We start from the raw sequence: 15,360 nt of genomic DNA, 5'->3' as shown, positions 1-15,360 counted from the left end.
GGGAGAGTGAGAATCTGCCCAGTGTGGCGCCAGGGCATGGGCCGCCTCTGCCTATGTCTAGGGGGAGGTACTGCTCTCTCTCGGGGTCGGTGGATTTCCTGGCGACGCAACCATCATTTTGAGGGGGGACTCGGAGATCTTCATTGCCACTCGCCACCTCACCAGGCACCAGATTCCAACCCACCCCCCTTTCTCCATACGATGAAGTCCATCACCTCCCACCTAGATCCGGATTTGGGTCCACTTGGCGTCTTGCCACCAGGTCCAGCCATCAGTGTGGGGGCAGTGGGTCAAAGACGGCGACACGGACTCTGAGATCCGGGACGTCAGTAACCTGAGGAGGGGAAGGCTGGTGCACCCTCCCTACTTCCCACCACCTCCCTCTGCTCTCTCCCTCCTTTCCAGTCCCAAACCAGCTCATCAGAGTTGAAGCCAGCCCTCCAACTGTGTGAGCGTGGGGCATGGGCTGGGGGTGGGGTGGGGGTGGGGTGGGGGGCTGACTTCACAGTGACTAGCAGGTTTGCTAAGGGTTGGGTCTGTTAGGCTCTAGGGATCTGGAGTGCCCTTTGGCGCTTGGCAGGTACAGGTGAAAGCTGTGTCCGGTGCTCTCTGAAGGGCCTGTGGCCTGTGACTTCCAGTGGTCCAGTGGATGGATGGATGGATGGATGGATGCACGGACGGATGGATGGGATGAAAGAAGTGTTCCCATATTGGGGTACAGGGAAATCATTCTGGCTCTGACCTGATTTCTGTGCTAACTACAACAGCCTGTTTTGTGGCCTCAAACATATATTATACATGTGCTTTAATCGTTAAAGAAAAGCGTGCATTGTCCAGAAACAAAGACGTCATTTTTCAAAGAAAAAAACAAAAAAAATTATGTTCTGGTAATAACAATTGACTTGTTTCCTGAACCCACCATACTGTATCATAATATTACATTAACAGCTCCCTCATCATAGATCTTCGTCCTGGGCACTTTGTCTTCTTCCACCTGGTAAACTTCTGATTGTTTTTTTTGCGGTACGCGGGCCTCTCACTCCTGTGGCCTCTCCCGTTGCGGAGCACAGGCTCCAGGCGCGCAGGCTCAGTGGCCATGGCTCACGGGCCTAGCCGCTCCGCGGCATGTGGGATCTTCCCAGACCCGGGCACGAACCCCTGTCCCCTGCATCGGCAGGCGGACTCTCAACCACTGCGCCACCAGGGAAGCCCTTTCTGATTGTTTTTCAAAACCCAATTCAAGGTCAGGGGTTGCTGTTTTATATGGGCTGGTAAAGCCTCTCTGATAAGGTGACATTTGAACCAAGATCTGAAGAAAGTGAGAAAAGCAAGCCAGTTATGCATCTGGCAGAAAAGAATAGCATTCCAGGGAAAGGAGATAAGTACAGAACAAAGCCCTGAGGTGAGAACATCCTTGGCATAATCAAGCAATGAAGCAAGCCCTTTGTAGGTGTGACAGAATGAATGAGGGCAGAGTGGTATAAAATGAGTGGCAGAAGCAGATTGTGTGGGGTTTAATAGGCCATGGTTAGGATTTTGAGGTGGGAGGCTACTGGAAGAACTTGAACAGAGGAAGAACTTTAGCTTGAGCTTAAATGTGTCCTTCTGGCTTCAGGGGGGTGGGGTGGAGAAGACTATAGGGAAGGAAGTAGAAGCAGGAAGTTCAGTTAGGAATTAGACACAAGACGATGGTGACTTGGACAAGGATTGAAGCAGTGGAGGTGATGAGAAGTAATTGGAATCTGCATGTAGTTTTAAGGTACAGCCAATGGCGTTTACTACTAGATTGGATGTGGATCATGTGGATCAAGGAGAACTCCAAGGTGTTCAACCTGAGCAACTGGAATGATGGAGATACCAACGACTGGTTAAGGGGAAGGTGTGGGGAGGAACGGGTTTGAGAGGGGAAATCAAGAGTTTGGTTTGGGGTTTTTTAAGTTCAAGACTCTTAACCAGACATTAAGTGGCATTGTCACCCAGGTGGTAGAGCATGGAATTTAGGAGAAAGTTTGAGGCTCAAGATGTATTTTGGAATCATCAGGTCATAGATAACATTTAAGGCCATGGAGCTGGATGAGGTCACCTGGGGAGGCCTAGCATTGGTTCATTTGATTAAAATATCTTTCCCTTCTTCTCAGCCTGCCTATGTCAGGTTTGGCCTATGGTTTCTTAAGGAATAGTTCACCTAGTCATTCATTTAAATGGCCAAAAAATAAGCAGGTTTGAGTGGGGCAGATCTGCATCATGCTTCTGGTTTTCACAGTTTGCCTTATGCAGGTAAGCTGGTCCTGCCCGTCAGAAAGAACCAAAGTAGGCCCCTAACCCCATAGCTAGAGGAGTAGAAGTAGGAATTCTCTTTATATCCTGGGGCGTAGAGAGAGGCTCTGAATATTCTGAGTCCCCAATTCCAAAATAATTTACATTTAATTTTGAGGGGAGGGCTGAGGGACTCATAAATTAGAACCTCCTGGAATACTCAGAAGAAATGAGACCACAGGATTGAAATGAGTGGGCTTCCCTGCTGGCGCAGTGGTTAAGAATCCAGCTGCCAATGCAAGAGAGACAGGCTCGAGCCCTGGTCCGGGAAGATCCCACATGCCGCGGAGCAACTAAGTCCGTGCGCCACAACTACTGAAGCCCGCGCACCGCAACAAGAGAAGGTACCGCAATGAGAAGCCTGCGCACCACAACAAAGAGTAGCCCCCGCTCACTGCAACTAGAGAAAGCCCGCGCACAGCAACGAAGACCCTATGTAGCCAAAAATAAGTAAATAAAATAAAAGATTTAAATGAGTTGCTAGATAAAGCTTTGTGTGGAGTTAAGTTATACTTGCTGTGTGTGTATTATTAGAGAAACAATAAGCTTAATTGCTTGCCTGGCATTTTTCCTTTGTTCTGAGATTTGTTCAGCTTTGGAAGATCCCCAGAACCATTTATGGACAAGGAAGAGGTTAGTCTGCCTAAAATGTCAGGAAAAACTTAATGTTTTATGATTGAGAGTGCATTTATAAACGTGTATTTGTAAACATTGGGATTATGTCTGGCTCACTCTGTTAGTAAAAACATGATTTTAGCATGAAATTAATGGCAACTGCCCCTCACTGCCTGTGTTGTTCTTTGTGTATTCTTCTTGGAGTAGGGATCTCTTTGCATTTGACATTGTTTAGTGAGAAATTGTTATAAACTGCACTGTTGGTTTTGTTTGTGTGAGATCTGTTTTAAATGTTTATGTGTAGAGAGAGATTGAAGAGCTTTTGTCCCTTAGTAACAGTGTGAGAAGTCTTATGTCCTGTGAGACAACATGGGGCAGCTTTCAGCCCTCCCAAGGGACTGAACTTCCACCTGTTCTCTTGGGGAAAAAAAGAGTGAGTTCCACCCTCCAAGTGTTGGTCAGCTTTTTCCAGTTGTTCCTCTAAATTTTCCTGTTTTCCATTTCACTCCCTCATCCCCTGAAACTCCCTGTTATATTGACCTGTATAGCCAGGCGCCTCCACCCCATCTCAGCTCCCACCTTCTTCCCTTGCTTCCCCTCCCAGTGCCCGCCCAGCTTGGTGTTTACAACTTCATAAAGGTGCTGACAAGTAATTTATTTCCCCTTAGTCATTGTTGGGCCACACATTGTGGACTGACTAGCTTTAATGTTTCCTAGTTAAGTCAGCTGTTGTAGTTCTTTAATTGTTATTTTCTCTAGAATGTCTCACTGAGCTCCATAAACAAAGATGTCATCTCTGTCCTATTCTAATGGGCATGGTCTCCCCTGACTCCCTCTCCCTGAGTTCATGTCATGGTTGATTCAGTGTTCATTTTATTGTCAAGTTAGATAATAACCATACATCGAACTTGGTTTTTAGTTCTCTCTGTTCTTATCTTAACCCACTAGCTTACACATATTTCATATTCTTTTTCCCTGGGTCTTTTTCTAAGTAGAATCTTTCTTTCTTTTTTTTTTTAAACATCAATAGCTTATTGGATAGGGTTAAGTAGAATCTTATTTTATTCTCTCTTTCTCCCCAGTTCCTCACCTCTTTTAATCCATTTGAATGATAGATAGCCACTAAATTGGGGGAAGGGGGGACTTCAAATTGCAAGCCTATCTCTTAGGCTTTAATCTTATTGTTTATGATCTCAAAAGAACCCAAATTGAATCAGGTTTGGTTGCCACTGAGACTTCCAGGAAGAAAATGTAAATATGGAGGAAACACCTATGAAATGATTCATAATATAGGATTCCCCATTATGAATTCATGCTGAACCATTGCCTTAGGCTTGGACTACTAAGGTACTATTTTTGGGATGTGACATCAACTCTCATTTTCCACATATGTAGGTCATGTTAGGTATGTTGGGCAAATAATGACCCTCCCCCCCAGTCCAATTGGAGGTCTCCTTTTCTTTTTTTTTTTTTAAAGATCAATTTTATTTTTGGCTGCGTTGGGTCTTCGTTGCTGCGCAAAGGCTTTCTCTAGTTGTGGCAAGGGGGGCTTCTCTTGTTGTGGAGCACAGGCTCTAGGTGCACGGGCTTCAGTAGTTGTGGCATGTGGGCTCAGTAGTTGTGGCTTGTGGGCTCTAGAGTGCAGGATCAGTAGTTGTGGCGTATGGACTTAGTTGCTCCATGACATGTGGGATCTTCCCGGAATCCACTGCGCCACCAGGGAAGTCCAGAGGTCTCATTTTCATTAACTCTGTCTTCTCTTCCTTTGTTCTCCCTGAAAGTTTAAACTGAATTTTCTAAAATTTTTCATATCCTGTTGAAGCTCAGAATATCCTGTGGCTAAACTCCTCTACAAGTGACAAACATTGTGTACTTCCAAATCCTAGATCTGTGGACACTGTGGATTAACAATAAGCTTTCATAATGATTTTCTTTCTTTGGCAGGCAGTTTGTAATTTTTTCCTCAAGGATTCTAACCTACACTATAAAAACTGAGGGATTATACCTCATATGAAAGCAAGACAAAAGGAGCGCCAGAAGAAAGAGCCAGTGGGGGTCCTTATTAGTAGAGGCAAGAGCATTGAAAATACTGATGCCTTTTATCCATCTTTACCTCAAGTGAATTCTGAAGAAAATGGCAGAAGAATTGCTTCCATTTTTAAATGAGAAAATAAATTACTTAGGAATGGTGTTAAGCAAGGGAAAAAGCATCTAGAGGAAGAGTGTCAAGAGAAATCAATCACTCTTCAGCCTACATTTTTTTTTTTTTTTTTGCGGTACGCGGGCCTCTCACTGTTGTGGCCTCTCCCGTTGCAGAGCACAGGCTCCGGACGCGCAGGCTCAGTGGCCATGGCTCACAGGCCCAGCCGCTCCGCGGCATGTGGGATCTTCCCAGACCGGGGCACAAACCCATGTACCCTGCATCAGCAGGCGGACTCTCAACCACTGCGCCACCAGAGAAGCCCCAGCCTACATTTTAAGGCTCTATCTAGTTTTGATCACACCTTAGAGTTTCTAGTATCAATTGACTAATATTTGTAGAATTCTACTTTGTACTGGTGGATGGTGTCTGTCCTCAAATAAGACTAGACAGGAAGATTTTTAAAATATGTAATACACACAAAACAATTGGTCACCTTTAGAAGGTAGCAGTTAAGTGGGAACTTGGACCAGGATAGGTGATGCAACATTTTGCTAATAGTGCACGTTGCGGAAGGAGACTATTAGGATTGTGAACTCAGGCCAGTCTCTTCCTAATTTGTAAGATGAAGGAAATATATAAGGTTTTTTTGAAAATTTAGTGAGATATGTATGCACATCTGTTTTAAGTGCTCAAAAGGTTTCAGCCAGTGTTACTTCTAATAGGAATTCATGAGGAATAGGAAAAGGAGACGTTGTTACAGGCAAGAGAAATCAGGGAGGTCTTCCTGAAAGTGGTGAAGCTTAAACTGAACCTTAATCAACAGAGAAGAGTTGAAGGATTGATTGTTAGTCAGAAAATCAGCTTAAGCAAGAAGTAGTACAAACAAACGTAATATAAGTGAGGGATACCAAAGAGACCTATCTGACAAAAGGGAAGGGGTGCTTTTATATTAGGAAAGAATAAAAATGAAATTGTCTTAGTATAGCAGGACCTGATTATTGAGGGGAGCTTGGACTTGGTGTGTAACAGCATAATCGATAGAGAGATGGAATGGTCTCCAGTGGTACCCCAAGTAGACTGAAGAAGAAAGAGACAGATCTCAGAAGCCTGCTGGTCTAGAAACATTAGTGAGCCAGATGTAGGTGGTGAGGGCCTGGTCAAGGAGGACAGTGGACTGTAGAAAGGATAGGTTTGTTTCTGAAGAAGCACTGCCTGGATTTGGTGACTTGGTTGAATGTAGAGGAGGACGCATGAGAGATAGGGGTCATTTTGAACTGGCTTTCTTTTAGGAGGTCTACTGTATTGATAGTAGCCTCAGGGCTGAGGACCCAGGAGTCTGTTGGTTTTAGGATCACTGGTGGGGCAGGGGAGGGGGGAGTACATTTTGTTGTTGTTTGTGTTTGCTGTTTAGCAAACTAGAAGTAACTTCCAGAGAACCCTTTAAACATTTCTTGCCTGGAATTCAAGAGACAGGAAATGACCCTGTTAATGAGAACCTGAGAATGCCAGGAAAGCCATGTCTGCCTCTTACAAGGTAGGCCTAGGGTTAAAGAGAAGGCTTTCACATCCTTCACATCCCAGGCCCACTGCTTATTTAGGCGGTGTGATCTTGGATAAAATCTCTTATTCCTCTGTGTCTCAGTTTCCTCATCTATAAAAAGGGGGTTTTAAATAGTACCTAAATCATAGTGGTAGTGGGATTTAAGTGAGTTAATACACATAAAGCACATAGTACAATGACTGGCAAATAGTAAGCCCTGAGTGTTAACTATTAATATTGTTGCCACTCCCTCTTTTTAAATGAAAACCCTGAAAAACGCTCAGAGTATGTCTCTTTTGCCCAGGGCAGATGAGGGAATGGCTTGGTTTTATGAGTAGATAGATACCTGTTCACCTTTATATCGTAGAAAAAAATCTGGCATCAGACTATTGAAATAGATGAGTGGCTGGGTTGCTGTCAGAATTCCTAGTATTGCCCTGAGAGTGCCTCATTTTTGCTGTATTCTTGTCCTGCCTATGCAGGTGATTTTTTATGATAGCGATTGGAACCCCACTGTGGACCAGCAGGCCATGGACAGGGCCCACCGCTTGGGGCAGACAAAGCAGGTTACCGTGTACCGACTCATCTGTAAGGGCACCATTGAAGAACGCATTCTGCAGCGAGCCAAGGAGAAGAGTGAGGTAAGCAGAAGGCAAAGGAAGTATTGTGCTGGTAGAGAAAATAGTCCAGCCACATTGACTGGACTAAGACTAAGACTGACTTGGCTTTCGTTGGTCATGAAAGCACTAAAATTTCATGTGAATAGAAAATAAAATGAGGTCCCATACAAAAGCAGTCTACTGCCCTGGCCATTCCTTACTCCTTTTCTACCAGAATGGTGTCTACAACCTACATTCAGCTGTTGTTCATGTGAAGAGGACCCCAAGTCATGGCCTTTTCCTATTTGACATGGTTTCACATTCAGGGGAAGAAGGAATGGCGTTTGCTCTCACCCTAGTACTCTCAGTGTGACCGGCCTCTGAGTTGTGTGACAAATTTGCTGGTTTCTAAAGAAATGATTATTTGGGGTTCTTTTCCTTCTTGATTCAGTATTATTGGACCTTATAGCTATCAATTAACAGTTGCAAGCAAAGAAGTTCTCCTTTCTGTTGGACAAATGACCTGGATGAGCCAGTCACATGAATGAAAAAGAAGTAGGAAATCCAGGGGCCTCACCAGAGAACAGATTAAGAAAGATGTTTCTTTCTTTCTGAATATTTGTCATAAGGGAATGGATGCCTGATGGTGGTGGTTTTTGATCTGCTTTGATATTCAGATTCAGCGGATGGTGATTTCTGGTGGAAACTTCAAACCGGATACCTTGAAACCCAAAGAGGTGGTTAGCCTTCTTCTAGACGATGAAGAATTGGAGAAGAAATGTATGTACTCTAGACCTCTTATTAACGCTCTCTCCTCCTTACAGAGATGTTTCTTTAGCCCCACTCTTCTGGAAATGAAAGGCGCCTTTGACTGTGCCAAGGGGAGGCAAAGCCAAAGACTGTCTGGGGAGAAACATTTTTTTGGTTAATATTTTATATTAAAACCCAAAGAAGGATGTATTATGGAGTAGAAGGAAAAATTCGTGTGTATTGTTAGAGTAATATGACTTCAAATAAATGGGTACCAGGAAGGCTATATCCCTTGACACCTCAGCAGTAATGAATTTACTCTGTTCTATCCAGAGAAATGTTTTTATGGAAAAGTTGGAAAAGCACACTGCTGTATGTAACATACAAACGCTTCTCCCAGTACTTCTGGCTTTTGAGAACAATGGGTTTCAGTTTCAGACTTACCTTGTAAACCTCTGAGGACTTCGACAGCATCACATCAGAAAATGTGATGAAGCACCTTTCTTATGGGGCTCACATTTGCCACCACCTTCTAAAAACCTTTCAGGACTCTGTGCAATGCAGAGATATTAAAAGACTGAAAAGAAAAGGAAAAAGAATAAAAGGCAAGGAAAGGCCCATGACAGTGTCACTGAATCGTGATTTGAACCCCAAAACTGTTAAGAATCCAAGGAACTCTGTTCATTCTCCAAGTTAGAAAACCACCAGTTATCTGCCTTAGATGGATAGAAGTCATACCTTCAATCATAAATATAAAAGAATATGGCCACCTTAATTTCAGAGAATGAGGATTAGGATTGCCACAGATACTTCATCAGATCTTTTTAAAATTTTCTTGACAGTGAGACTCCGACAAGAAGAGAAACGGCAGCAGGAGGAAACCAACCGAGTTAAAGAGCGCAAGCGCAAGCGGGAAAAATACGCAGAGAAGGTATGTCAAGTTTGGGGTGGTGGACAGGGACTGATGGGGGTGCAGAGTGGTCCTTACAGAAGAGTCTTCAGGGTACAGGCTTGTCGTCTTGGTTACTGGTTGGTGTCCAGCTCCATCTACGTGTGCTATACAGCAGTTCTGTCCTGATAGAGAATCAAGCAGGAGAAATGCAGCCTTGGTAGAACTGTACTCCCCACACAGACATAATTACATGTGTCTGTGGTTACATGTAATTATGGACACCATTTGTTGGGACTGTTGAAAAGCATAAGTCTAATAAATGTAAGATGGATGTTACATTATTAGATTCCGTAGAATCTTAGAAGGGACCTAAGAGGTCATTAGATCCAGTCTTTCTGCCATAGTTCTGCTAGTGCACCATTCATTGTCATCTACTACTGGAAAAATAAATCGTTGGCCAGTCTGTTCATCTTTTTCTCCAATTCATGCCAAGGATTTGAGTTGTTTTTGTCTCCCTTCTGACATTTCCTACTTGAGCCCACCAGGCTAGCTGCAAAGTGGGATGTAGTTCCCCTACATTTCTCCCTGTCTTGCTGTTTCTACCAAAGTATATCAGTAATCCTTACCCCTGATCTTTACTGATACATAAATCAGAAATGAGGTCTCCAGGACTTACTCTTGTTTCAGGAGTCAGCCCATTAGTTCTGACTAGGTTCCCAGACTTACCATGCCTAAAGACTGTTGGTTTGAACAAATAAATAATTAGTTAATTAATTTAAAAATAAATAAATAAAGGCTGTTGGTTTGAAACCATTTTATTACCTTCCAGAAAGTGGCTCCTAATTTCTTCTGGTGGGTTTGGCTTACCTTTGGGTTGTGCTGAAATTCAGGCATTGCCATAGCTCTGGGCCCTCAAGTCAGACATTTGTCCATGTATCATTTCCCTGGACTGTTTGGTTTGTCTGAAGCATGTTGTCTAGTCACATGTTAAAGCTGGTTGTGCTTTAAGTGGAGGTCCACTTCTTCCTCTTATGCAAGCTTGTATAGGGCCTCGTGTCCCTTTGGCTGTATGGCCCTGATGGTCAGCAGCCTAGGAGCCTGTCTATATTATATGTTCATCTTCTGATAGACACACCAGCTCAATCCACACCCTCGATTGTACCTTCTGCTAAGCAGAACTATTTCTAGCCTGAAGGATGCCCTTGGTACTCACTATATTTACAGAGTTGAAAAAAAATCTTAGGAATGAAGGCTCACGTTCTTCCTAGTCTGGGCTGCTATTTCTACCCATGTTCTCAGGTTCTCTTTTATGACTCCACTTTCAAATTTCTAACCCATTGCTTACTACTATTCAGAAACAATAGCAAAGAAGAAAGGGTGATTTTCTTCAACAGGACATTGTAGGATTTACTGAGTTTGCATCAGGTGCCATCCCTACTCTGAATAAGAAGTTTCAGATAAATACCCAGTGATAATATAAACTACACAAAGACATACCGTATTAACCCTAATATAGGTCTAGATACAAATGCCGTTAGGTGCAGTGGATGGGTGTGATCCCCAGAATTTTCTAAGCACTTTCTGTTCTTCCACATCTCTCATCTGTGACAAAGCCCTCCTGAACTTGGCTCTAGAACTGTTTAGTGTAGCTTAGTCGCTCAGTCTTTAAGCGTAAATTGAGGAAATAATGAAAAGCCACTTCAGTATTCCTTATGTGTAATAAGAACCTTCATTCCCCTTATACATATTTAAAAAGAAGGCAGAGTGAAAACAGATGTGCGGAAAATATACTAAGAGCACGGGCCCTCCCTCTTGTGGGGCTGCATCACTTCAGCCCCTGAGAAGTGCTGCAGCTTGGCCATGCTGGAAGCTGACCATGCACCGTGCCCTGTGAGGATTAGGTTTGGCACAGCTTCAGTTCAGTGTGACTGGTCTTTCAACTCTGTATTATTGTGCCAGAATATGCATAAACTCTTACTAAGCCATCCCTTTCCTCCTTCCTTAGGATTTTTTCTTCCTTTAATAATATGCTAATTGAATAAAATGAAACCTAGAACTTTACAAAGAGTCAAATTTCTGTCATCACTTTCTTCTCCAACCCCACTTTTCTCTTGGTGCCTATCCTCATCCTTTTTCCATATTTCTTGATTTGTGTGTTCCCAGAAGAAAAAGGAAGATGAATTGGATGGGAAAAGGAGAAAGGAGGGTGTGAACCTAGTGATCCCATTTGTTCCTTCGGCTGATAACTCCAACCTCTCTGCAGACGGGGATGACTCCTTCATTAGTGTGGACTCAGCCATGCCCAGCCCTTTCAGTGAGGTGAGGCTCCTTTTAGATGCCTTCATCACAGCAGTGGGGACTGTGTCCTGACCTGGTAGCCTTTGCTTTTCCAGGAGTTCTCCTGCCTTGTAGAAGGGGTTACATGTGGAATCCATGGGAAGAAAAGCAAGTGAGGACAGGCTGCCTTCTTTGGAGCCAAAGCAGGGGGTCTAACTCTCAGGAGTGAAGCCAGGCAGGAGAGGCAAATGGTGGTGAGACCTGAGAAGCACATACTGATGTAGGCACGAGGGCCATGGGCTGCGGGTGCTAGGAGGGGGGGTGATCATGACCCTTTTGCCTCTAGATCTCCATCAGCAGTGAGCTGCACACCGGCTCTATTCCCCCCGACGAGAGCAGCAGTGACATGCTGGTCATTGTGGATGACCCAGCCTCCTCAGCCCCTCAGTCTCGAGCCACCAACTCTCCTGCTTCCATAACGGGCTCCGTGTCAGACACTGTGAACGGTAAGTGATGCTGCTGTCCCATACAGCTTGGGTGAGGTCCTGATTCCTTCTTGGATAATGCCGTTTTCTACTTTCTTTAAAGAAGAGTGGAGTAGAGCAAAAAGAATTGGTAGCCTCATTCTTTCATTAGTCGATTCAAGTGAAAGGGAGAATGAGAAGGTTTAGTGAATGTAAAATAAGAACTTCATAAAGATTTCAAACTTCTTTGTTTTCTAGCCATTCCTGTCTTTCATGTTTCACCCTTATTTTTGCCAGTTTTTAATTATAGTTAGCTTTTCCAGGCCTTTCCTCACTTTGTTCTGTGGGGCCCAGTGTTGCTGCTATTTCTTGAGGACTTCTAAGTTTAAAACCTGGAAGTAGGGACTTCCCTGGTGGTGCAGCAGTTAAGAATCCGCCTGCCAGTGCAGGGACACGGGTTCAAGCCCTGGTCCAGGAAGATCCTGTATGCCACGGAGCAACTAAGCCCATGCGGCACAACTACTGAGCCTGCGTTCTGGAGCCCGCGAGCCACAACTACTGAGCCGGTGTGCAGCAACTACTGAAGCCTGCGTGGCCTAGAGCCTGTGCTCCGCAACGAGAGAAGCCACCGTACTGAGTAGCCCGCGCACCGCAATGAAGAGTAGTCCCCGCTCGCTGCAACTAGAGAAAGCCTGCATGCAGCAACGAAGACCCAACACAGACAAAAACAAAACATAAATTAATTAATTAATTTAAAAAAACAAAAAACAAAAAACCTTGGGAGTAAAAGTTGATTCTCCAAGGCAGGAAAACATTGGAGTGTGCAGGTGAATCACAGGTGCACGTCTCTGGAGTTCATTTAGTAATGATCTAGTTGAAAGAAGAAATTCAGGAGTAATGGCACCACTCTTAGAGAATGAAAAGCAGCTTGAGGTGTCAGGCTGTTGTAGCTATTTACAGTTCTTACTAACGCTGTGTGATGCTGTGTCCCAGCCATTAAATTGAGGCGTAGACCTCCCTGGGAGTCCTGAAACAAACACCCTGAAAGCCATCTTCCCTGTCCAGGAGAAGAGTCTGTTAACAAATGAAGAAATAAACTTTTTTCCCTCTTGGCCCATTTGTTCCCATAGGAATTTCCATTCAGGAAATGCCGGCTGCAGGACGTGGTCATTCAGCCCGAAGCCGAGGCCGCCCCAAAGGTTCAGGAAGCACAGCCAAAGGAGCAGGGAAGGGCCGGAGCCGGAAGTCCACCGCAGGCAGTGCTGCTGCAATGGCAGGAGCCAAAGCAGGGGCTGCCGCGGCCTCTGCAGCTGCCTATGCTGCATACGGGTACAACGTGTCTAAAGGTGCGGAAGCCCCAGGGGACTACGGGCTCCATTCTGGTCGGGGACAGTCGGAAGGGTCTACTGAGCATTCTGCCAGGTAGAGCAAGTAGGACACCTCCAGGCCCAAAGCTCCTTCCCAAGCCCATGTTGGATTCTGCCTCAGCATTGAGTGGTCCTGACTCTCTCCTTGCCCTTGTGACTTGGCACAGTACTGCCTTCAAAGCGTAAGTAACTGTGAAAACAGAGAAAGCTGAATTTTAAACAGAATTTCTCCTGCTTTGAGAACTGATTTTTTTCCCCCGGACCCACATTTTAATAATTACATTTCAGTAGTCAAGTTAACTTTTACCCAGCCTTGTGCTCCATCACCTTAGGGTTAAACACCTGCTGTAGGGAATTCCCTGGTGGTCCAGTGGTTAGGACTCCGTGCTCTCACTGCCGAGGGCCCAGGTTCAATCCCTAGTCGGGGAACTAAGATCCCACAAACCACGTGGCGCCAAAAAAAAAACCAAAACCAAAACAAAACCAAAAAAAAATACCTGCTGTGTGCATAGGAGTATAACACATGGACCCCGCACCTGAGTGTATAATGAAAATTAGAAGGGGAAGCTGGGCATAGAATTTGTTTAGCAGCAGTACAAGGCAGTATGCGTGTCCTGAATGAAGGAAGAGGGAAGGCCTTAATTCTGGTTGTAGATCAGAAGAAGGAGGAACCGTGGATTTGATGACAAAGTTGCCAGGCTAATTCAGAAGGAAAGAGAAGGATGGTGAAGGATTTAAACTGGCGACAGAGAGTTAACAGTGACCAAGGCACGTTGGGGGTCACTGAGCAGGTCAGTCAGGCTGTGCTGAAGAGGAGCTGCGGGAGTCAGGGTTGGAAGGACCTGCTGGGCGAGAGCTTACCCGGTGTGTGACCAGGGGCTCTGGGAAGTTTGAGAAGGGAAGTAGCTAGCTATTGTGACCATGAGCTGTGGAGGATAAGGGTAGCGGTGGAATGTAGGGCATCTGAGAGCCGTGAGAAGGGCACCCTCACCATGCACAGACCTCTCTCCCATTGGAAACGCGGGCTTAGGATTTAGGGCTGCTGCAGCAAGTAAGGGGAATTTTTGGATAGAAAGTTCTCAGTAAGTGTTAGGCTACCTCCCCTTTCTCCTCCAGGGATAGCGGCCTTCATTTATCTGTTCATTCAACAAATATGAAGCATGATAGCCTACCCCAGTGTTTCTTAACCTCTTGCCAGCTCATCACACCCTTGGAAAATAACAATCATGGCAGTGGTCAAGGCTGCCATGGCAGGATTTCACCCACGGATGGGGCAAAGCATGACACTCATCATGCTTTCTCCCGGAGGCAACAGGGGGTAGAGTGTCACAAGAAAAATTGACAGTGCTTGGTGACTGGGAACGGAAAACAAGGGAAAGGACTGATCTGGACATTACCCACAGCTCCACTGTGGATGAGAGGAGACATGAGTCTGCCTGCTGAGAATTCATTCTTAGGAATGTTCAAAAGAGTTGTTGCCCAGGAAGCCATCGCTGGAGATGGGAGATTTGAACCAGGTCCTTAAAGTGGCAGGGCTTGGAGAGCAGGGGTAGCTGCCTCCAACACAAGGAGAATGCATGAATGTAGACACAGGATAGAATGGGCAGCCTTGTGTCCTCTGGCCAGACTGGGGAGTAGAGGGCATCTTCTGAAATTAAGGAGGAAGCAGCTGGGACTTCCTTGGTGGCGCAGTGGTTAAGAATCCGCCTGCCAATGCAGGGGACGTGGGTTCGAGCCCTGGTCCAGGAAGATCCCACATGCCGCGGGGCAACTAAGCCCGTGAGCCACAGCTACTGAGCCTGTGCTCTAGAGCCTGCGAGCCACAACTACCTAGCCCACGTGCCACAACTACTGAAGCCCTCGCGGCTAGAGCCTGTGCTCCGCAACAAGAGAAGCCACCGCAGTGAGAAGCCCATGCACCACAAGGAAGAGTAGCCCCCGCTCACCGCAACTAGAGAAAGCTGGCACATAGCAACGAAGACCCAATGCAGCCAAAAATTTAAAAATAAATACATAATTTTTTTAAAAAATAAAGAGGGAAGCAACTAATCACAAGTGGTGTCCTGAAAAGGAAGAACGAATGTGTAAGAAAATACATTAGTGCCTGTAAGTTACGGCTCATCCTGCAGCCTTGGCTTTCCCATGTTATATAATGTGTGCTCTGCCCTTCAGTGCCAAGGTGACATCTTTACTCCCTGTTGATGCGGTAATGTGGAGAGAGCTGGGTAGGTATCATTTTTCTCTTACTGAAAAAACAGTTGACAGGAAGAGCAAGCAAATATGCTAAGAAGAGTGGCAGGGAGGGGCTTCCCCACGACCTCATCTCCAGACCAGACTCCAGCAACCGAGGTCAGGCACTGAGGCACTCAGACAGGACTGGTGCTTATGCTCGTCTTG

At 45.3% G+C, this 15,360-nt stretch overlaps 1 protein-coding gene across 4 annotated transcripts in view; it reads left to right on the top strand.

Annotated features, from left to right (window-relative positions):
- The window catches only part of INO80 (INO80 complex ATPase subunit), a 128,809-nt gene that overhangs the window by 111,835 nt on the left and 1,614 nt on the right, over positions 1-15,360 (top strand). For 2 of the 4 annotated variants that reach the window (XM_067743636.1, XM_067743641.1), the window contains exons 30-35: positions 7,097-7,255; positions 7,891-7,993; positions 8,806-8,894; positions 11,019-11,174; positions 11,479-11,638; positions 12,727-12,942. In XM_067743636.1, the coding sequence (XP_067599737.1) occupies positions 7,097-7,255; positions 7,891-7,993; positions 8,806-8,894; positions 11,019-11,174; positions 11,479-11,638; positions 12,727-12,942 (883 nt within the window). The remainder of the gene's footprint in view (positions 1-7,096; positions 7,256-7,890; positions 7,994-8,805; positions 8,895-11,018; positions 11,175-11,478; positions 11,639-12,726; positions 12,943-15,360) is intronic. The other 2 variants (XM_067743648.1, XM_067743657.1) reach the window with 2 other exon arrangements.

This window comes from Pseudorca crassidens, chromosome 1, assembly GCF_039906515.1.
Source record: "Pseudorca crassidens isolate mPseCra1 chromosome 1, mPseCra1.hap1, whole genome shotgun sequence".
NCBI lineage: Eukaryota > Metazoa > Chordata > Mammalia > Artiodactyla > Delphinidae > Pseudorca > Pseudorca crassidens.
The sequence above is the reverse complement of the archived record's forward strand: the minus strand, read 5'-3'. Positions and strand labels throughout refer to the sequence as shown.